Source organism: Phaseolus vulgaris, chromosome 3 (assembly GCF_000499845.2).
Source record: "Phaseolus vulgaris cultivar G19833 chromosome 3, P. vulgaris v2.0, whole genome shotgun sequence".
NCBI classification, from domain to species: domain Eukaryota; kingdom Viridiplantae; phylum Streptophyta; class Magnoliopsida; order Fabales; family Fabaceae; genus Phaseolus; species Phaseolus vulgaris.
Genome location: NC_023757.2, coordinates 7,705,205 through 7,727,294, shown reverse-complemented (window position 1 = coordinate 7,727,294; position 22,090 = coordinate 7,705,205). Strand labels below are relative to the sequence as shown.

At 33.9% G+C, this 22,090-nt stretch overlaps 4 protein-coding genes and 1 non-coding gene across 9 annotated transcripts; 2 read left to right on the top strand and 3 right to left on the bottom strand.

Moving 5' to 3' along the window:
* The first annotated feature begins 371 nt into the window (after window positions 1-371).
* Window positions 372-5,080, top strand: LOC137806521 (dolichol-phosphate mannosyltransferase subunit 1). Its single transcript, XM_068606706.1, has 9 exons — window positions 372-510; window positions 1,009-1,167; window positions 1,480-1,579; window positions 1,695-1,728; window positions 1,795-1,871; window positions 2,250-2,275; window positions 2,354-2,518; window positions 2,614-2,728; window positions 4,767-5,080. The coding sequence occupies exons 2-9, from the start codon at window positions 1,058-1,060 to the stop codon at window positions 4,869-4,871; spliced, it is 732 nt and encodes a 243-aa protein (XP_068462807.1). The 5' UTR covers window positions 372-510; window positions 1,009-1,057; the 3' UTR covers window positions 4,872-5,080.
* A 3,246-nt stretch (window positions 5,081-8,326) lies between these two features.
* LOC137806520 (magnesium-chelatase subunit ChlI, chloroplastic-like) lies at window positions 8,327-10,831 on the top strand. The gene is made up of 3 exons (XM_068606705.1): window positions 8,327-8,561; window positions 8,652-8,755; window positions 9,491-10,831. Exons 1-3 carry the CDS (start codon window positions 8,465-8,467, stop codon window positions 10,544-10,546), a joined length of 1,257 nt encoding a protein of 418 aa, XP_068462806.1. The 5' UTR covers window positions 8,327-8,464; the 3' UTR covers window positions 10,547-10,831.
* A 1,043-nt stretch (window positions 10,832-11,874) lies between these two features.
* LOC137806518 (nudix hydrolase 15, mitochondrial-like) lies at window positions 11,875-14,690 on the bottom strand. Its single transcript, XM_068606698.1, has 4 exons — window positions 13,625-14,690; window positions 13,358-13,500; window positions 12,287-12,406; window positions 11,875-12,206 (listed from the first exon to the last, which is right to left on the bottom strand). Exons 1-4 carry the CDS (start codon window positions 13,998-14,000, stop codon window positions 11,982-11,984), a joined length of 864 nt encoding a protein of 287 aa, XP_068462799.1. The 5' UTR covers window positions 14,001-14,690; the 3' UTR covers window positions 11,875-11,981.
* On the bottom strand, window positions 14,691-21,597 carry LOC137806519 (protein IQ-DOMAIN 9-like). 5 transcript variants are annotated; one of them, XM_068606704.1, is made up of 8 exons: window positions 21,354-21,597; window positions 21,172-21,218; window positions 20,947-21,030; window positions 19,856-19,968; window positions 19,012-19,143; window positions 18,594-18,821; window positions 15,496-15,609; window positions 14,691-15,404 (listed from the first exon to the last, which is right to left on the bottom strand). In XM_068606704.1, the coding sequence occupies exons 4-8, from the start codon at window positions 19,928-19,930 to the stop codon at window positions 15,096-15,098; spliced, it is 858 nt and encodes a 285-aa protein (XP_068462805.1). In that variant the 5' UTR covers window positions 19,931-19,968; window positions 20,947-21,030; window positions 21,172-21,218; window positions 21,354-21,597; the 3' UTR covers window positions 14,691-15,095. The 5 variants fall into 5 exon arrangements, with proteins under 5 accessions (XP_068462805.1, XP_068462801.1, XP_068462803.1 ...); XM_068606700.1 differs by having other exon boundaries at window positions 20,966-21,030; window positions 21,354-21,514; XM_068606702.1 differs by lacking the exon at window positions 21,354-21,597 and having other exon boundaries at window positions 20,966-21,030; window positions 21,172-21,312.
* On the bottom strand, window positions 21,591-21,664 carry TRNAI-UAU (transfer RNA isoleucine (anticodon UAU)). Its single transcript has one exon. It is a non-coding gene; the product is annotated as a tRNA-Ile (tRNA).
* Window positions 21,665-22,090: the final 426 nt, after the last annotated feature.

Genomic DNA, 22,090 nt, shown 5'->3' with positions numbered 1-22,090 from the left:
ATATTGTAAAATTTATTTTGATTAATAAATATTAAATTCGTGATCAAAAGATCAACGTAATCTAAATAGTAACACAAACACTTCTTAACTATTCAGCATTTTTTACTTTCTGTATTTCCTCTTATTTTTTGTTTTTTAAAATTATTTTAAGAAACCAATTACAAGTGTTCCTATGTTAGATTTAATATACTAAAATGTTTCTCCAATGATAATAAAATGTCAACTAAAACTATTTATTATTATTTTTTAAATTATTTTGTTTTTTTTAAACTAAATTTATATTTTAGTTTATTATTATTATTTAGATTATTTTATTTTTATCAAACTTATATAATAAATATATTATATTTTTAAAATAAATCTGGTGTAAGAGTAAAAGTACTAGTTTAAATACAAATAAGAAGTTTGTTGCAGTTGACACGCTGCTTGGTGCCCTTTGATTCGTGTCATTGTTCGCCGTCGCCTGAAGCTGCTTCCCCTCGTGAAGTCTTTGTTCTTCGCCGTCTTTAGGTTAGTTCATCAATTTCACTTTCGCTTTATCTTTCTTTAATCACAATTATGCTGTGAAGGAGTTTGTTCGTGTTGGAGTCAGTCATAGAGATAATCGTTTGCCTGGTTTTTAATTGGTTTTTTCTTCTGCAACCGAGATTTTGGATCTTCTCGAAAAGAGGAGCCTTATCCAATTTCTGTTCGTTTCGACGAATTTCAGAGCCGTTCTTGGCATTTCTGTCTCTGTACTCAGGCGTGGCCATTTATTTATAGTTTAAATTTACCGAGATGGTCTTTTGATTCAATTATTCCTTTTGCGATCGCGTCATGAATGTTGTTAAACAGTGTAATTAATTCCCCTCACATCCAGTTAGATCGTTGATTTTAACAATTAACATGCCAATTTTATGCTTCTAACAGTGTGATGAATACTTCTTCTCCAAAACATTATAAAACGACCTTCTATTTCTTCGCATAAATATGTTGATTGTTCTGTATCTCATATTCTGTGTGTGTTAGTACGTTGAATTCACTGCATTGAGCGGATTTGGTCCAAGTTGTGATTGGAATGGATGGGCAACATCAGAAGCAAAAGAACAAGTACAGTATAATTGTTCCTACATATAATGAGCGTCTCAACATTGGTCTCATTGTTTACCTAATCTTCAAGCACCTTCGGTAATTTCTCCATCTCATGATTATATCTGCTCCCTTTTAGTTGTTTTTTCTTCTCTATTATTATATATATAAATCATATAGTTTATAAGCGGAGTTCTGTGCAAGTATTTTATGGTCTGGGCATTATAAGCATGTCTATATGTAGAATGCAAAAAAATAGTAATTGTTCTGTAATATATGGCTTATATTTCATACCAAAGCATTAATAATTTTATCAAGAAAATGCCTTTTTTTCCTGGCAATTTTTTTGTTTTGCCATCTGTATGTATGATCAATCATCATTATGAATACTTTTTTTTTTGCTCAATTTAGGGATGCTGATTTTGAAATTATCATCGTGGATGATGGGAGTCCTGATGGTACTCAGGATGTTGTAAAACAACTACAGCAAGTTTATGGAGAAGATCGTATTGTAAGCAGTGACGTTTACAAATTTAATTTTCATATAGGCACAGTTATTCATCCATGATTTATTCTATTTTTTGGGATATAATTTAGAGTAACCATTCTTATTCCTGTGGTTCCAGTTGTTAAGAGCACGACCTAGGAAGCTGGGTTTAGGTAGGTTCCTGACACTTGCACCAAATGTTTTTTGATAAATTAGCGTTTGATGTAATTAATCTGCAGGAACTGCTTATATTCATGGCATCAAGCATGCATCTGGAAATTTTGTTGTCATAATGGATGCTGATCTGTCACACCATGTAAGTTTTACTATTCACATGTAGAGGATAGTTTGAATTTATTAAGAATAACTGCAGACCTGTTTGTTTTACAATACGACTGTGATTCTCATGCATCATGCCCATGTTTCAATGTAAAATTTGTGGTTGAGTTTAATTTGGGTACGTAAGCCAAATTATATTCAATGGTTCAAAGTCAAGTATACTTCACATTAAAACAAATGACACTCAATCAAGCACAAAACACTTTCCATCCACAAACAAACAGGCTTTAAATTTAAAATATTGAGGGCTGGATGAAATTCTTTATCGGACTTTTAGTTTGGAGAATTTATTAGTAGCAGAATAATTTTTCTCTTATTTATTTGTCCTTGTCTGATCTATTCATTTCTTTTGCAGCCAAAATATTTGCCAAGTTTCATTAGGTAAAGAAAGCTTCTAGCAATTTCTATCTTGTTTTCTTATTACCTGGCACAATTTAATCCTTCCTTTCTGCATTTCAGCAAGCAGTTGGAGACTGGTGCTGATATAGTTACAGGGACTCGTTATGTTAAAGGTGGTGGTGTGCATGGATGGAATCTTATGCGCAAACTAACTAGCAGGGGAGCAAATGTTCTTGCGCAAACACTTTTATGGCCTGGTGTCTCAGATTTGACAGGATCTTTTAGGTATAAAGCTTGATAATTGGTATTTGCAATTTCACGAGTTTCAGTTGCTCCCTCTGTTCCCTGGTTTGAGAGTGATGTATCATTGTTCTTTGTAGACTTTATAGGAAATCTGTGCTTGAAGATATCATTAGTTGCTGTGTTAGTAAAGGATATGTCTTTCAAATGGAAATGATAGTACGAGCTTCGAGAAAAGGATACCATATTAAAGAGGTACAGTTTCTTAACTCATGATTCTTATAATCAATATTAACCTGGTTGTTGTGTTGACTTTATAGATCTTGTGTTAGATATGTAATAGCATCCATATGTACCTTATGTGTTACAACCCCGTGCATACAGCAAGACAAAACACAGCAGACCCTATTGGATGAAGTATTTCATCTAAGAACTGGCCCAATTTAAACTGCCTCCTTTTTTCATTTCTTTCAGTTTTAACCATTATAAGAAGGGCCTCTTGGAGAACCCAAAAAACACTATTTAGGTTTATATTTTAATTGAATGATTAGTGAAGTTTTTTTATCAATGCTAGTTTTTCTTTCCTTGTCTCTAGCATCTTAGTGTAGCCATAACAAAGGCCTAGCATGTGGTATTTTCATTGCTTCCTCCATGCCTCCCAAACTACCCACCAAAGACCTGGATGAAATCCTTCGTTCTATTCAGGACTGCCTCTCTGCCATTCAAACCCATATGGAGTAGTCACAACAAGACAATCGCCAACAAGAAATGGAAGCCAAACACGAAACCATGCCCCCGTCCTTATCATCCTCATTGACCAGGTTTTATCTTTATCCCCACCCATTACTTTACGCTCGAGTTCTCCTGCTCATATTTCACTGCTCCGATCGACGACTCCCTATGTCACAGGCCACACATCAACATCTCTTCCCGATGTCACAACCCACTTGGGCCAGACTTACCAACATGACACCACAACGTCCACCATTATCTCCAACCACCACCCCCACTTTCAACTCTGCCACTCAGGCCACCCAAACTCCAGCTCGCTCTTTCAGAATGAAATGACCCCCTAGACTGACTTTTTTAGGCAGACCAATACTTTGCCTGCTACCAAATCCCTCTTGAACAATGTCTATCCATGATGGCTTTTCATATGAAGGATGATGCCCTAAGTTGGTTCAAATAGATGCATCAAAACAACCTCCTTATAGATTGGGTGTCCTTTACAGGTTCCCTCTATTTTGGTCCCTCCTCCTCCCTACACCAATCACCAAGCAAAACTATTCAAGTTGCACCTAACTAGGTTAGTTACAGATTATCAAGTATGTTTTGAAAACTTTGCAATTGTATTGTTGGCCTCTCCCTGGATATTATTCTGCATTGTTTTTTATTGCGTCTTTCTCCTGATATTCGCTATGAAAACACCATACTCAATCCTTATTCTATTTCACAAGCCATCAGCCTTGCTAAATTGGGCAGAGATAAGATTCGCAACTTTAAACACTAACCTTTTAGGCCATTCACACATACTACCTCTACCTAGAATACTTCACCACCCATAACCCGTACTCATACACTACCTACTCCCTCTCCCACCCTACCCCTTAAACGCCTCACCCTAGCCCAATTGCTAGATTGCCAAGTTCAAGGGCTATGTTATAATTGAGATGAGAAGTTCACACCTGGTCATAAATGTACCTCCTCTAGCTTTTTACTTCTCTTAGATGACCCAGATTCAGCCACAATCAAACTACTGAGGACCCACCTTTACCAGAACAACAAGACACTATCCATGCTTGTATGTTGTGGCAATTAGCATGCGTTTTCCATGTAGACATGCTACCTCTACATATTGAATCTATTAGTTGTTATGGCTTATGTTATCTCAGCATTTTGTCATATTACCTATTTAGGTAGGTAACCGAATAATTCAATAGATTAAGAGTGTTGTGTGATAAGCATACTCATACAGTCCTGTGCGTTGTATGTAAACTTATTGAAAATTGAAATGGTAAGCCGATCAAACAGTTTTGGAATATCCTTATTCCTTCAACTGTTTTGCTGCCTTTATCTCTCTGGAATTTTAGTTGATTACAGTGAAATTTATATGCGTTTGATTGGATAAAATTGTTATGATGTTCTAAACTTTAATATTTGAATCTATATATGCATCTAATTCATGTGCGAAATTTGAATGCTAGTTGGTCAGGCTGTGTGTTTTTACGATTCGCTTTTCGGCAATTTAGCATTCACCCCCACCCTAGCTGACATACAATTCAAATGTATATAGGTTCCAATCACATTTGTTGATAGAGTATTTGGAAGTTCAAAGCTTGGTGGATCAGAGATTGTTGAATACCTGAAAGGCCTAGCATATCTTTTGGTGACAACATAAAAAGATAAATCATAACTCATGTCGGGGGAGGGGGCAACTAGGTATAAATTTTGTTCGATTAACTTTTTATTGAGGACATCAGCTTGGCTGCTAGAATCTCTGCATAGCTTCTGTACAATTTATTCCTTCTCTTTCGAATTTATCAAAGGACATCCTCTGTTTTTATAACTGTGCTAACCTGGATAATTAATTCTTTCAATTTTGATGAACTTGTGACTTATGCCAGTGCTCTCTGGTTTTGTCCCTTCTAGTCGCAAGATACAAGTCAATACTCTTGACCCTTCTTAGATGGACATAGGTATTGGATCTCCCTCTGAATGTGTGTTTACGCGAAAAACCTATTCATTCTAAGAGAGAAAAAGTGTAGGTTTGACCGATTATATGGTATGATAGGAAGGAAGGAAGGAAGAAAGAAATTACTAGTGTTAATTAAATGTTTGATATATAGGAGTTATAATATTGCCTCACCATACCTTATGCTATAAGCTGTTCTAAATGGCTAACTCTTCATCCATATTACTGATTAAAATATTATTTATTAATATTAGTTGTTCAATATATACTGTTATAAACGTACTTGAAATACTTAATGGCGGCCGAGTACAGTAGAGGTGGGTAAACTAGATGGTTTTTTAACTATAAAGCAAAAACTGACTAGAAGATCGTGATTCATAAAATTCCAATTTAATTATAATTAATCAATTTAATTTTTTAATTAAGTAATTACTTTATTAAGATATTAGAATAAAGAAAAAAGAATGAAAGACTTTGAGAAAAAAAATTGAAACTGTGATTTTTAATCTACCTTAGAACACATTCAACACTAATAATATTCTTGAATAAGCCTACGAAAATTTTAAAACACATTTACACACATCTGTAATTCCTCTGCCACTTCATGCAACATATGCTTTTTATCAACTACGTTTTTTTTTACTAAATATGATTATAATACACACATGTGCATATATCATACATATAATACCATCCTACGCAACAAATATTGGAGACTCATATTAAACATATATCACTAAATACTAACATTTGATATATCAAAAATATTATCAGAAAAAATCAAACTCAGTTTCTTACGCCAATGCTTAGTTTCACCTACTACAAAAATAAAACTTTATACAAGAATCTTCCTTAACTTTTCATTGAGATCTTATTAGTGGGATTGTGGGTTTACTTCTTAGTGTAGTGTTTGATACTTTTAAAAGACTTGACCTGTTTTTGCAACACTAGTTTAGTTTATTGAAGGGTTAAATATTTTTTTTTTCTGTACTATGTTAAAATATTTTTATCTTGTTCAAACTTTAGATTTTCTAAATATTTTAGTAAAGAAACTATTGAAATGTATCTTTACAAATATTTTTTTTTCATGTGATAAACAAAATCTTTTTTTTCATGTGATAAACAAAATCTTTAGCATGAACTATATTATAACATTCATCTTAGTGACAAGTTATCATGAAATAATTTAACATCCTAATCCACATTGAAAATTTGTTTGTCAACTAGTAAAAATTCATTCCAATATTTTTTTACTATAAATATATAAAAGGTCTAAAGATTGTATTAGGAACGAAAATCAATTTTAAGTAAAAGTAATAAAAAAAACATATTTAACTTTTTATTTTATTATTTTATGGTGGAGATTGTCTATTATGGTCTTGCCTATTTTTTTGACTTTTTTTGACTATAATAATAACTTATAAAAACAAGGACTTAATCTTAGTCATGATTAAATATTTTTAGAGAGTATATTTAAACTTGTTTTTATAAAGAAATGTATTAGACATACAAATTATCTTATTTATCATAATTATCAAATTTTAGGGATTAGAACGAAAAAATTTAAGATACATAAGAATTTCATCTTAAACATAAGAATTTCATCTTATATGATCTTTAAATCTTCTTTGCCTACATGGCATGTTAGTACTTGAGCTTTATTAGTCTACAGAGCAACACTATACAAAGTTCACACTTAATACACACCAATTTAATCTTGCTTAACACGTTTAAACCATTTCAAAAATATTAACTATACTTGCAATAATCTCCATATTATTCAATAATCTAATAATTACTTCATCAGTTCAACATATTTATGTATAAGGCTATACCAACCAATTCTTACATGCATCCTATTTCAACAATTACAATCTTCACATATCTAAAAATTTATTTAATTAATTAAATGATAAGATTAACACTCCTTATTTGAATGTTGTGTGGCTACTCTTGAATCTTTCTTTATATCTTTTGAAAATTCAACTACGCTTCTCTTAAGTCCAAATAATCAAACCTAACACCAATGATATTTTATCTTTACAAAACATCCGAAGAGAACAAATCATTCAAAGAAAAAAAAAAGAAAAAAAGATTAAATCCCTAATAAAAAAAAGAATACTTAAATAAATAAATATAATTGACTCAATTCGATTATCTCTCTACTACTTTCTCATATATATAATTTGATAACATAATTATATTCAAGTTATCTTTATATTATTATATAGAAAATTTAAAGAATTTTTTTATAATAAAATAAAAAATATTTATAACGGTTATTTCAGTTAGTTTGTCGTCACTTGTTGATGAAGACACTTAATAAGTTGCTGATGTGACGCATGTGTGAGAATGAGTTAAAGTATGAAAAATAAAGTGTTTTGGTAAGAATTGAATGACTGGATTCAGATCTTCAAAAAGAATTGACAAGAATAACAGCTTTATTTTATTTATATTTTATACATATTTATTTATAAATAAGAAAAATGCATCTATTTAATATAAGTATTTCTTAATTTTTAATGTATATATATAATTAGAGAAAAATAATTTATACAGTTAATAAAAATGTATAATTGAAATGAAAATATTATTATGTAAAGTCATGTAATAAAATCTCATTAATTTCTTTTATTAGATGAAAATATTTTACATATAAATTTATGTAATATATTTATTTGTATAATTATAATAAAAATACTTTATATAATAAATGTTTTTAAAATTTAAAATAAAATAATGACATGTAAATTATCTAAAAACTAAACATTAAAGTTTTATTTTGTATTAGAGTAGAAAAGGTCATATTAAAAAATTACATAATTTGTATAAATTACATAAAACAAATAAAAATAAACAAAATATTACAAATTTACATATTAAATTTAAAATTTAGTTAATACATCAAATATTTTATTATTATTATAAAAAATGGATAAAATTTCAGAAAGTAATATGTAAAGTATTTATAGAAATATATAGTTTAAACAAAATATGTGTGAGTAAAAGTTTCCCCATTTAAGTGCGAAACTAACGTTAATTTTGAACAACTTCGCTTTAGTTAATGTAGGTGTCGGGTGGTACAAAAATATAGTTAATAATTTAAATTTAATTTGATTGAAAAATATTATTATGAATATCTGAATGAGTAAATGGTGCATGTGCTATTTTTGTAAATAGGACAAAAGCAAGATATGAAAAGTGACTAAGAGTATCTTTGTTGAATGAAATCTTGGTAACCGCAAAGCAAGGTAACACAAAGGAAGAAGAAGAAGAAGAAGGCGCATACAAACAAAACAATGGCGTCCACGTTTGGAACTTCTTCAATTGCCCTTCTCCATTCTTCAATCCACTCTTCTCAATCCCTTCCCACTAATTCGCTCTCCCAAACCACTGGTACCTACATCGTCTCATCCCCACCTTTGTTTTTGGTGTAACTGTGATGTGATTTTGAACGGTTGTTTTGTTTCTTTTCTGGTTTTTCAGTGCAGATATTTGGGCCCAAGTTTTGCGGCGGAACTGCCGTCAAGGGAAGGTCTCCGTTCCCAGTTGCGAGTGCCGTTGCAGCTCAAGTTAACGGTTCAGAACAGGTGTGTTAAGGATGTTTTCTTCCCAGGAAACTAAATGTTTTATATTTGGAGTGATTGTTAGCAAAGCATACATTAGGGACATAGTCTTAGGAGCATTGTATCTTTGTTTCTATTGAATTTGCACATACAAGGTGTGATTGGACAAGGGATGAAATCTCAAATGAGGGAAAGGTTAGGGCAATGGGGCTTATACTGTATGTAGCCTTAGGTTTTACTCAGTCATTTTTGCTCCTCATCCTTAACTTTAGTACTATATAAAGTCTGTAAGGTATAATAAATATACAGTTGCAATTATGTAAATCCAAATTAAGAACATTCTTCTCGGGCAATGACATCACTAAAACAAAGTAAGATTTTTGTAAATCGTTATCATTATAAATAATTTCTTGTAGTTTATAAATATGAATAGTGCCAATCTCATTTCTTTCTTGAAGGTATCCATGAAACGGACAATTTCTGTTTTTTGTTCATCAAGGGGCAATGATTTGATGTTTCTATTATACATGCTTTTATGCTCATATATAGTACTGGATTTGCATAACTTTTGTAAAGTGTCGGACACTTCATCAATCAATATTTATCTCTGAAGCAAATGAAAGTATCTGTGCTTCAATTTGGTTGATGATGTAAAATTCTTTACGCTTTATGTGTTCCAAAATTTGGCCCTTTTATTATGTGGTTCCTTTTTTTGGTTTTCCGTTTTGATGACATCTCAAGTCTGTAAACTTAACCCAGGCTCAGAAGATTGCTTTTACTGAAAGCCAGAGGCCAGTTTATCCATTTTCTGCTATAGTGGGACAGGACGAGATGAAGCTTTGTCTTCTCCTAAATGTGATTGATCCCAAGATTGGAGGTGTAATGATTATGGGGGATAGGGGAACAGGGAAATCTACAACTGTTAGATCATTGGTTGATTTGCTTCCTGAAATAAAGGTTGTTGCTGGTGACCCGTATAATTCAGACCCCGAAGATCCAGAATTCATGAGTGTTGAAGTGAGAGCGCGTGTGTTGAAAGGAGAGCAGCTTCGGGTTGTCTTCTCCAAAATCAACATGGTGGATTTGCCACTGGGAGCGACAGAAGATAGAGTCTGCGGGACAATTGACATTGAGAAGGCTCTCACTGAGGGTGTAAAGGCCTTTGAACCAGGCCTTCTGGCCAAAGCTAATAGGGGAATTCTGTATGTTGATGAAGTTAACCTTTTGGATGATCACTTAGTTGATGTATTGTTGGATTCTGCAGCATCAGGTTGGAACACGGTTGAGAGAGAGGGCATTTCAGTCTCGCATCCTGCTAGGTTTATCCTAATTGGTTCAGGCAACCCTGAAGAAGGAGAACTTAGGCCACAGCTGCTGGATAGGTTTGGAATGCATGCTCAAGTAGGGACTGTGAGGGATGCTGAGCTAAGGGTCAAGATTGTGGAGGAGAGAGCTTGTTTTGACAAAAACTCGACAGGATTTCGACATTCTTACAAGGCTGAGCAGGAAAAGCTCCAGCAAGTAATTGCCTTAGCACGGAGTTTTCTTCCTTCTGTACAAATTGATCATGATCTTAAGGTAAAAATCTCCAAGGTTTGTGCCGAGTTGAATGTGGATGGATTAAGAGGAGACATAGTGACAAACAGAGCTGCAAAAGCTCTTGCTGCCCTCAAGGGGAATGACAAAGTAAGTGCAGAGGATATTGCCACAGTCATCCCCAACTGCTTGAGGCACCGTCTTCGAAAGGATCCCTTGGAATCGATAGATTCAGGTCTACTTGTCCTGGAGAAATTTTACGAGGTTTTCCGTCGCTGAACGTGGTATAATATAACATGGTCTGTCTTTTCTGGTGTTTTTTCAATATTTTACCACTAAGTCTTTTACATTTTAGCCTTTTCCGTGGGGATTTTCATTTTCCTTGAAATTAGAAGGAGATTCAGAAATCCTGTGTACAAATAAAATTCCAGGTCTTTTGCATTGTACGGTGTGAGGATTTATAGTTTCTTCTGAATCTGGAATGTACTGAGTAAGAGTGGTACTTCCCATCAATTTCTGAACCGAACATTCAGAAATAAAATGAAGTTCTCTTTTAGCTTTGAATACAGTAGTATTTTGCTAAATTTTTAGCATTATGAAATGTTTTGTCCACTCATCTAAATGTGTACATACCAATATAAATTATCTGACAAGATATTTTTGCATATACCTGCTTTAATGAAACACACCCGTCACACTGAATGTTTCTGTTTGTACCGTTGTATGGTACATATCAACAAGCATCTATGTAGTCATCTGCCATTTACTAAACTTTGGAAACAGTAGAATTGTAGGAAGACAATTCATTTCAACTAAAAATCTATAGATGGTAAATGCCACGTGGCTCCTCCCTTGAATAATTTTAATTCAACTAACTATCAAGTCAAAAACATGTGGCAACTTTGCTCTTGTATATATCAGTGGGGACCCAACAACTGAGTCTGAGGTAATATAAGAAAAGACCAAGAGTTTTGTTAGGGTCCTGCAACTCTCTGAGAAGGACAAAGTTCAGACTCAGGAAGAGTAACTCCGGCAAAGTCTTAACAGCAATCTTAAATTTAAGACACAAGTATAACTCTTAAAAGGAGTCTTAAATTTAAGACACAAGTCTTAACTTTAAAATTTAGAATTTATAATATGCTGATGTGACTTGATGAAAGTTATAAATTTAAGACGAAAGGTTTTAAAAAAGTCTTCTCAATGAAACATGCTAATGAAACATGAGAATCTTAAAATTAGGAAATGGACCTTATGACTGAGTTTTAAAAATGAAAAAACAACTTTTCATGTCAACAATATTTCAAGAGCACCAATTTCAGAGGAAAAATAATTTTCCAAACATTCAAACCTGACATTGTGAATTTTTATAAGACTCCTTTATTGCTTAAATTGATGTGGTATGAGACTTTTAAAGCAGAAAAAAAAAATCTTATCACTCTCTTGTGTTGTAAATGTTCTTAGAGAACTAAGGTAAAAACAAGTTACTGATCACTAAATGCATCCAGGACTTCTTGACGCTATTTTAAGTGATTCAATTTCCGCAAGTCTCAACTTTATGATGTATTAACAAGGAATATGAATTCCAAGTGATGCCATGTACTTCTTCCTTTCTTAGTAAATATAAACACTTGCTATAGATTCCAGAACTCTGTTATGAATATTTTGCATTATTAAGAACAGATGTAAAGGATAAAAAATACAGAAAAATATGAACTCAAGGCATTGTAGTATCATTTGATACATTCTGTGGAACCTTGAATTTAGGATTCTGCTCCACGAAAGCTGGTGGGCGTTGGTACACAACTGATGCAGCCCTTATCAAGATCCCAGCAGTTAAACCCCATATAAGGTATTTTTTATGCCCAATACCATAGTCAAAGAAATGCAACAAAAACTTCTCTCCCATCCACTCCCTCTCCTCCTGCTTCCGATTTTCATCCTGGTTAAAGTGATGACATCAGATACGTGATATAAGAATGAAGATGAGAGGAGATCAAAATGAAAAGAATAAGCATGGACCTTGAGAAACATTTCCAAAGGTGCATCAAATACTGCTTCTACTTCAGCTGGATTTAGAACAGGTTTGAATGATTTCTTGTCATTAAGTATGGCAATGACGGGAACTACCCTTAGGAGATGCTACAAATAAAACAGTGACAAGTTAAAAGTACTGGAGGGAAATTTCCCATTCAACCCATATAATATGAAGCACATATGAAATGAAATAGACTAACAATGGGAGTTTAAACATTAACACAAATGTGATGATAAACATTTGTGTATGCAGTGTCACTCTAATAGGCAACATATACACTTCTGTTCATGTTTATCCTGCCTGGGCACAAATACTCTCGAAGAATGTTGGTTTATAAGTATATAATCCTTTTACATATCAAACATTGTCCAAGATTAAAGAATAAGAAGTTAAGAACTAATAAGACAATGAAGAGCCCTCAGCCACTTTTTTTTAGCATTTGCGTAGATACTGTGGACTCATTGAAAATCTTTAACCACTTCAATGATCTGCAAGAATACATGACTATATTTCTGCAATTTTCTTCAACGGGGAAGAAACAAAGGCCAAAACAAGTCACTCAATGTAACATTCCTTAGTTCTTACATTCATAAATATAGACAGTAAAGAAAGAATGCTCATCAGTTTGTCTTTCTCAGATACAAATTCCTAAAATAAGAAATGGACACAACTCTGAGTTATAACCCATCAAATATTAAGGAAGGGTATTTATCTTATAGCAAATCCATTCCTCTCTACATTTGTTCAAAATTTAGAAGAAAATACTCTGGTACATGGTAATATTAAAATTCACTTAATTCAGAGTTTTTTAGACCAAACGATCGTTCATAAACCATTAAGCCTCCATCTATCATCCTTTCACATGAACTATTTCATGAAACAAAGACCACGAAATAATATCAGCAAATTACAAGTTTAACATCAAAATTCCTAATCACAAATAATTGCTGAACACACAATTTGCTTCCACCCACAAGCAAGTCAAGACAGAGATCCATCTAAAGTTACACTAATCACTCAAGCTAGTGAAAAGTATGAAATAGAATACACAATACCTTAGACAAGAATGGTTGAAGAACAGTAACAACATTGACAAGTTCCGGGTCCAACCCAATTTCCTCCTTTGCCTCTCTTTTTGCAGTGTCCCCATCATCCTTATCCCCCTCCTCCGCTTTCCCACCAGGCAACGCCACCTCACCTGCAAAAACAACACATGAAACAAACAACTACCCCTCAATCCTCACAACCAAAATTGGATTTATTTTATAAAAAAAATTCAACACCATGAAAAGAAAAACGATAGAAACTTAGTTTAGACTGACCCGAGTGAGTAGAGAGCTGGGAAGAGCGCTTAGTGAGAATGACTCTTAGATCCCCATCATCCCCTTCAAAGAGGCAAATCAAAACCGCAGCTTTTTTGGGTCTGAACTTTTCTGGGTTTTGACCAACTGGGGTTGCTGCTTCTGGAAAACCCACCTGCGAAACAACCTTTCCACCACTTTCTTCAATGCGCTTCTCCATAATATCTTCAGGGAAAGACGGGGCCTTGTACTGGCGAAGGTGCTGTGCGAGGGTCAAAAGCCTCTGAGATCCTCCCATGCCTGCGTTGGAAGAAGAATCCATGATTTTGGAGATAGATGATGATGCTCTGGGTAATAAGGATCTTATTGTTGGTAATGTTCTCACAAAGGAAACCATATGGGTCACAGTTAAAAACAGAACCACCAACTACCCAATCTGTTTTATGCACACTCTGTTTTCAATAAGGTACAATGCATTTTTTTTAAGAAATTACTCAAAGTTGGACAACAAATGCGTGTATAGCATGAATCCCAATATTTTTTTTCTATGAAAATATATGTTTTCCTAAAATGTACTATGTTTATTTAACGTATGATCGTTATGATTTATGAAAGGGGAAATAAGTTGAGTCGTTGGTGGTATTTAATTGGCCGATTCTTTATTTGAGTGATAAGTAATAGTTTTTGTTGAGTGCCATGCTATATGAATAATAAATCAATAACCACTTTCACGGTCGATATGGACATAATCTCATGGTGTGCTTGCATGCTGTAAATTCAGGAAGAAATTTGCTTAAAAATTCTTTATTTTGTTATCTCCTTTGATGTAGTATTTTGCATTGAGGATATTTGGTTCAAATGAATTAATTATGTAAATGAGTTTTTCAAAAAAGTTATACATGTGTATGTCTATGCATTTCTTTTTCACTTTTGGTTGAACTTAAGATATCTCTTCCCAACTAATTCCTTCGACATTCATTTAATTGATAAGTGTAGTTAATGCGATTTTCTCGAGTTTGGCATGAACATAGATAGATACAAATAAAGGATGAACTGGTAAAGTGGAAAACAAAATTGTTACAGAATATTAATACAGTTGAAAACTGACATGTTTTGTTATCAATAAAATTAACCATCAAGAAATTAACAAGAGGATCACAACTTCAAAAATCTTTCTACAACAAACGAAGTGGGGAAAATGATCTGTAAATCTATCACTGAATATACAATATTGAAGATAATGAAAACCAATCAACAAATCACACAAATGCTGGTTTGTTGGTCCATTTTCTATCACTCGCATTCCTATGCACAAATTGGAAGCAATCCAATAAATAAAGGAAAACAGATTGCCTTTTTATCTTTAGACACACTGTAACTGTAAACACTTAAAAATCAATTTGACTGCTAATGTTAAGCTTGATGATATGCATGATTCTGTTCTTTGCATCAGCTTGAGTACTCATTGTTTTCCTTCCTGCACTGTTTTTTTCTATGTAGCAGGGTAAGACAATCTTCTTCTAGTTTTAGCAGTCCCTTTTAGATTACCTAAGGGTTTAGTCCCTTTAGCACTAGCTGAAGGAGTTTTAACTGAAACTGGTTGTTTTGATGTTGTTGATGATTTCTTATCCTTTTTAACTTTGCTTGACCTCTTATTTTGATCTTTCCTGGGGCTAATGGTTGCACTGGGGACACGGCTTTCCCAAGGGCGCACAGCAATCCAGCGGTCCTTCCAGCTCCAACTCCAACTAGCTTTGCCAAGTTCATAATTGCCTAGACCTTGGCTACAGTTGGCCCTCCACTGTGTTTTTCATAAGATATGCATATGATTTTCAGTAGAACCAAGGGAAACAAGGTTGTGTGACTACTACTCATTAATAAGATTAACCTACCTGATGAGAGAACGCATATGCCATGGTTCTTTCCCGCTTAACTGCTGCTTCTTCTCTAAGGTGTAACCTTGCAATGGTTTCCTCCATGGTTTCAGAGCCACCACACCATTCCACCTGTCATTTGTTTAAACTGTTGGTCAAGAAAAGGGTGACTGAAGAGGGTTCTATCCAATTCTTGTATCTGGTGAAATTATTGCACCACTATTAAAAGGTCAACGATAAGAGATTTCAAGCATTTCATCTTTAATTGAATAGCAAAAACTAATATCTGGAATCTGATTTCAATCAAGTACACATGTTTTAGGATATCTCGTTAAGAATTTCAACTTAGTAGTATAGAAAACAGAAGAGGAAGTTTCTACAAAGATAGAAATGCATTTCATGATATCTAATACAATAAGATAGGAGCCTCTTCTTAAGCAGAAGCGTATTTCTTAACTAAAATTCAACTATTGGCTCTACAGGAAATAAACAACTTCATATTGAAGATTCAGTCAGAGGAAATGAGTGAAACGTCATAACAGTTGTAAGTAAGGGTATGTTTGTTATGTCCAAAGATTTTTGCACATGCCTTCAATGTCTAAACCTCTCACATGTGGAGACTCTCCACTCAGGACACTGTTTCAATCACTTAATGCATTTGGCCATTTACTGATCACATAGAAAACTATAAAGAGATCTTTAAAATAATTCCACATATATACATATTTGAAACAGAGAAGCCAATGAAAACATAAATATACATATGGCTATTGATATATAATCATGATTCATAGGAGTGGAAAGAGTGATCTGTTTTGTTTACAGCAAGCAGGAATTTGACTGGCCAAAAATAATTACCTTTAATTCTAGTTTTAAATATCATTTATAGCATAATTCTAATTTTGAATGTCATTTATAGCATAGCAGTTATCAGGAAACAAATGTAAATTTGAGAAGTCTATTATGAGACTATTTAGAGACATTGTACTCTCCATTTAAAAATGTAACAAAAAAAGATATATTCTCTGTTTACAAATTGGCATCAGAACTATGACCAATGTAACCAATCATCTGTCAATGCCCCGATTAAAAAAGATAACAAACTACGACAATTGGAACATCCAAACAAAAGCCCTTTTGGATCTCAAGATGCTTGGGAGGTGGTTCAAGAAGGTTTTGAAGAATAGGAAAATACCACGGGATACTCGACGACCAAAAACAAAATGTTGAAAGTGATACGATCGACAGATAAAGCAACTTTGTACATATTGTCGAGCTGTTGATTAGTCAACTTTTGAGAAGATTGTTGGTGCATCAACATCAAAGGAAGCGTGGGACATTTTGGAAAAAGTGTTCAAGGGTGTCAACCAAGTTAAAGCACCTTCAAAATCTACAAGGTGAGTTAGAGGCCACGAAGATGAAAGATTCGGAAGATGTACCTAGTTACATTACTCGTGCGCAAACGATAGCCAATAAACTCTAACGCAATGGAGAAACTCTCACGGATGCAAGGGTTATGGAAAACATTATTTGGTGTTGTATGTGCAATCGAGGAGTCAAGAAATTTGGATAAAATGACCATTGATGATTTTGCAGGTTCTCTTGAAGCACATGAACAACGAAAGAAGAAAAAGAAATAAGAAGTCTTGGAGGAAGCCTTACAAACAAGGATGACCATCAAGGAAGACAAGGTGATGTATGTGCAACATGATCGAGGAAAAGGATGTGAACACGAAGGTCGCAATTTTGGTGGCAACGGAGGTTGTGGTCGTGGAAACAATAATGAAGAGACAAATGAATTAGCAAAACTGGCGTGGATGAGGCCACAGTCGTGGAAGAGGTGGTCGTTCAAATTGTCCAAATGTTGAATGTTACAATATCGGAAAATATGGACACTACGCAAAGGATTGCTATGTCGAGAAGAAAGTAGAAGAAAGTGAAAATTTGGTTGAGGAAGATGAGACAAAAGATGAAGGGATTCTCATGATGACAAATAATGACATGGTATGGTATTTGGACACTGGTGCTAGTAATCATATGTGTGGGCACAAACACCTCTTTGTTAATATACAAGAGATTGAAGATGGACATGTATCTTTTGGAGACTCAATGAAGGTTCTAGTGAAAGGCCGAGAAAATATATTTTTTTCCCAAAAGAACGGAAAAGAAGGTACAATGTAGGACGTTTATTATGTACCTGCCTTAAAAAGTAATATTCTTAGTATGAGACTATTATTGGAGAAAAGTTGTTTGATTTTCATGAAAAACCAGATGTTACACTTGAAGGACAAAAATGGACGAGTGCTCGCATACGTGGAGATGGCAAAGAATTGGGTGTTCAAACTTAACTCAAAGAATATACAAGAGAGGTGTTTGCAAGTCAACATGAGGACAAAGCATGGTTATGACATTTACGATTTGGACACTTACATTACGACGAGCTAAAAGAGTTAGCAAACAAGAAAATGGCTCATGGGTTACCGAACATGGACTACATCAAGAAATTTTGTGAAGGTTGTGTACTTGGTAAGCAAGTAAGGACAAATTTTCAGAAGAAGGCAGATATCGTGCAAGGAGATCTCTTGAGCTTACTCATACCAACATATGTGGCTTAATCACTCCCAGGTCTGTTAGCGAGAAGAGGTGTTTCATTTTTTTATTGACGAAGACTTGGGTTTATTTTTTGAAAGAAAAATCAGAAACATTTGAAGTGTTCAAAAAATTCAAGGTGATGGTGGAGAAGAGAACCAATTCAAGGCTTTACGGTAGGTGGAGAATACATGTCAATCGCTTTCACAAACTATTGTAAGGAACAAGGTATCAAAAGATTCCTGACAGCACCATATTCACCACAGCAAAATGGCGTCACGAAAAGGAAAAATTGAAGTCATTTATAGCATAACAGTTATCAGGAAACAAATGTGAATTTGAGAAGTCTATTGTGAGACTATTTAGAGACATTGTACTCTCCATTTGAAAATGCAACAAAAATAAAAACATTTTCTGTTCACATGATCAACAAACTGACAACAGTTTGAGAAAAAAAAATCCATTATACGATCACTGAAATTTTTTTAGCTGTACAAGCCAGCACACCATGAAGCAGGGAAGTTTACCTCCAGGTCATGAATCTTGGCCTCTAGTTTTAGTTGAGAACGTAGTTTCTGCCGCTTGAGCCTGTCTTCTGTCACCATACATATTCGACGAGCTCTAATCTCAGCCTGTATCTTGCTCCATGAATGAAGATGAGTTACAGTTGTACTAGCTTGTTTTTGAACAGAGCAACCTTGAGTCAGGGTTTTCAGTTTTGTGAATCCTCTCAAGCGACGTAAATATTTTCTAGCCTGTTGGATTGAAAAGTCAGCATCATAAAACAAAATCAGAATCTTTGCACATAAGTAATGCATACATGATACACACATCTGTCAGCAATAAATAATGTCATAACATAAATGGTATGCATGTAAGAAAATAGCACAAGGAAGTTAGGTTTGACTTGGTTTGTCTCTTTATGAATTTTTCACTTTGGCATACCTTATAAGCTCTGAATGCTGTTTGGATCCTTGTTGCAGCTATAGTTTCGATTGATACTCCAGCTGACTCTAGAATTTCGCTTTTAATGCCATTTGCTAAACCATTGGACTTTTTCCCTTTATAAATCTTAGTCTGAAACACAATTAATTTCCATGAATCCCTATCTCAAAATGTAAGAATATTTGCGGGGATTTTAGGAGATAACAACCCTCAAACAAAATAAATACAACATATTCTAACAAATGACGTTGCTGCAGCCTAAAGAAAAAAATAAATAAACAGGAAATTAAGCGGTGGTTATAAACAATAACAAATGCTGCTCATGATGCCAGACTCAAGATAAAACTTCAAATTCTAGAAGTACTGTTTGATTAGCCGAGTGGCTTCAACTGATACAAGTTAACTGACCCCAGAAAGTGAAATAAGGGTTGGTTCTTGTTGTTGCAATAGTTTACAGGTATATTGCGTTCCCAAACTTTGAATTACTTAATGTAGAACAAATCTAAACTTTGCCTTTCAATTTATATCAACAAAGTATTTTGAATTGACAAAATGTCGGTTATTTCAATTCTTGGACGATGACTAACTAACTAGGGTCTAAAGATAACTTACTCACAGTTCAATCCCTTATAGCAATGAGCAGTCACTCTCCAAATCACAAAATCTTAACTGCTAAAATAAGGCATACGTCATACTGCATGATCAAGATAAATTACCTTCAAAGCATTCAAAAAGATTTATTTTTTTCTGGAAAATAATGAAACTAAAAGAGGTTTACAATGAACTTTTCATTCTCATTAATCCATGAAAAATTCAGTCCAAGAAGACGGATAATGTATTGTACCTTTACTTTCTTTGATCTTCCTTCTTTTGATTTTCTTGAGCTAATCATTGACTTAAACCAATCACCCGAACCCATTCTTGATGTCAAGTAGCTTCTTTCAAACTAACATAACCCTGGCAATATAAAAATATTAGCACAACATTACACATAAAGATTTTGCACCTTGTTCATAAACAGAAGAGCAAAACTGTTGTAGTTGCAGTGATTTGTCCCCATTGGTTCTTTTTCTTTATCCAAATACCTAACTGTAAACATTAGACCTATTTCTTCAAACATTTGTCTCTTCTAGATTATATTCCGTGGAAGTAATTTATAATCAAGCTCAATATATATTATTAGTGTAGAATTCTTCATCCATGAAACATTATATGATATCATTCATCGAATTCATTGAGAAAGATAGGAATAATGAAATATTGGGATATAGGAAATGAATACTAGGATTTTAAGGTGAATGGTGCAAGTAAAATGTTGGGAATTTAGTATTTTAAGGTTGTAGGGTATTTTTCCCTCGATCTCTTCTTCCCTCCTTCCCTTATCACTGAACTACATCACCATATAACCACTACTATTATGCTTATGCTAAGAAGAACTTTGGTCATACAACCAGAATAGAAACAAATTTACCACCACTGGTCTTGATAGTCACTGTACAGCTGAATTTTATCAGCAATAACAAGAAGATCAGAGACCGAACATTTTGAACAAAACTACAGTTATTATTAGTCTGATATTTAGTTGACGCATAAAAACCGTGTATTCCCTCATTCCGTTTGTAGAAATAAACAAATCCCAACAATAATCTCCCAGCCAACTGAAATTCATAATAAAACAACCAAATGATTTTCCTTCCACATCAGACTCACAAGCAGCAGAAAAAAAGGATCATCAACTAAAGCACTAAAATACTTAAAAAATGAATGAATGAATGAAAAAAGGAGAGTATATGCTTGGTTGCCTAGCAAGCAAACCAAAACACCAAAAAATGTCAAAATCCATCTGGGTCTAGCAACACACCCAACACGACACCCAGAATCACGTTTATGAATCCAGAAAATGGACCAAACAGTGTAAGAACAAACAAAAAGCACCTGAGGGTGGATGGCATACCAGAGAACAAGGGGAGTGGTGTCCAAGGCAACCCCTTTTCCTCACTTGGGCAACAAGATTTCTGGCTGGAAAAAAGAAGTGGGGAACACTAATATCAGCATAGATGTAAAGATGAAGGAAATATAAAAGGGAACAAAAAGTAGGTGTTGAATATGGATAATGGAATGCCACAAGAGAAAAAAAAATCTCTCTTTTCTCTGTCTTACTCAATCAAAGGCTCAACAAACGCATATAAACGCCACAAGGCCCACATCTGAAAAAGAAATGAAAAAATGAACATTGGCGTGCAGTTTAGTCTGACAGATAGAGTATTACATGACACGGTAGCATTTTGGAGAAATTCAACAACGGAGGCTACAGCTACAGTTATAACGACAGCAGAACAAACCGTGTAAACAGGATCTTGACGTTGACTGTGGTGGTGCTTTTTTGGCATTGTTTTCTATTGATGAACATGAATTTGCAAAAGTAATTTTTTTCATCTTTTGGGATGAAGACGAACACATTGATGCTGACCTTTGACTTCGTATCAACAAAAAGAATTGTTATAATATGGAAATTTTATCTCCTCAATTTGCAGTTCCATAAAATTTAGAAGATTAAGACACTAAAAACTGACTTGGTTTGGTCCCAGCGAGGCTCGAACTCGCGACCTTCGGCTCATAAGACCAACGCTCTAACCAACTGAGCTACGGGACCACATTGATTATTACAATTTTAGGTTTTTTCTGTCACAACATGAGACTCACATAATTCTAATATGCCATTGAAGGATTCAATTATTAATTTTGGGTATTCGAAATGTCAAATCTAGGTATAAAAAAAGTTTCTATAGGACAGCTGTACTTTGAAATGACTCATGAAAATCCATTTTGTAGACTTTGAGGTTTAGCTATAAGTATGATCCCTACTCGTGGCATTCAAGTTTAGCTATAAGTACGATCCCTACTCGTCGCATTCATGTGATAATAATCTAACCTTATATGTTTTAATTTATTTATTTTTTTATTCAATCGCTGAAAAAAAATCGTATAAGCAATTTTAATATGATAATTATTAAAAATTATCATAATTATTCGTATATATAATACATGTCAAAAAAATATCATATTTTTTTTAAATATG

Excerpts from the sequence above, each read along its gene's own strand:
- LOC137806521 (XM_068606706.1), top strand. The coding sequence starts at position 1,058 with ATGGATGGGCAACATCAGAAGCAAAAGAACAAGTACAGTATAATTGTT. Across the intron at positions 1,729-1,794 it reads ACCTAGGAAGCTGGGTTTAG|GAACTGCTTATATTCATGGC; the intron begins GTAGGTTCCTGA and ends ATTAATCTGCAG. Across the intron at positions 1,872-2,249 it reads ATGCTGATCTGTCACACCAT|CCAAAATATTTGCCAAGTTT; the intron begins GTAAGTTTTACT and ends TTTCTTTTGCAG.
- LOC137806518 (XM_068606698.1), bottom strand. The coding sequence starts at position 14,000 with ATGGTTTCCTTTGTGAGAACATTACCAACAATAAGATCCTTATTACCC. Across the intron at positions 12,407-13,357 it reads TTCAACCATTCTTGTCTAAG|CATCTCCTAAGGGTAGTTCC; the intron begins GTATTGTGTATT and ends TTTTATTTGTAG. Across the intron at positions 12,207-12,286 it reads CTTTGGAAATGTTTCTCAAG|GATGAAAATCGGAAGCAGGA; the intron begins GTCCATGCTTAT and ends CACTTTAACCAG.
- LOC137806520 (XM_068606705.1), top strand. The coding sequence starts at position 8,465 with ATGGCGTCCACGTTTGGAACTTCTTCAATTGCCCTTCTCCATTCTTCA. Across the intron at positions 8,562-8,651 it reads TTCGCTCTCCCAAACCACTG|TGCAGATATTTGGGCCCAAG; the intron begins GTACCTACATCG and ends CTGGTTTTTCAG. Across the intron at positions 8,756-9,490 it reads AAGTTAACGGTTCAGAACAG|GCTCAGAAGATTGCTTTTAC; the intron begins GTGTGTTAAGGA and ends AACTTAACCCAG.
- LOC137806519 (XM_068606704.1), bottom strand. The coding sequence starts at position 19,930 with ATGGGTTCGGGTGATTGGTTTAAGTCAATGATTAGCTCAAGAAAATCA. Across the intron at positions 18,822-19,011 it reads CAGCATTCAGAGCTTATAAG|GCTAGAAAATATTTACGTCG; the intron begins GTATGCCAAAGT and ends TCAATCCAACAG. Across the intron at positions 15,405-15,495 it reads CATATGCGTTCTCTCATCAG|TGGAGGGCCAACTGTAGCCA; the intron begins GTAGGTTAATCT and ends TGAAAAACACAG.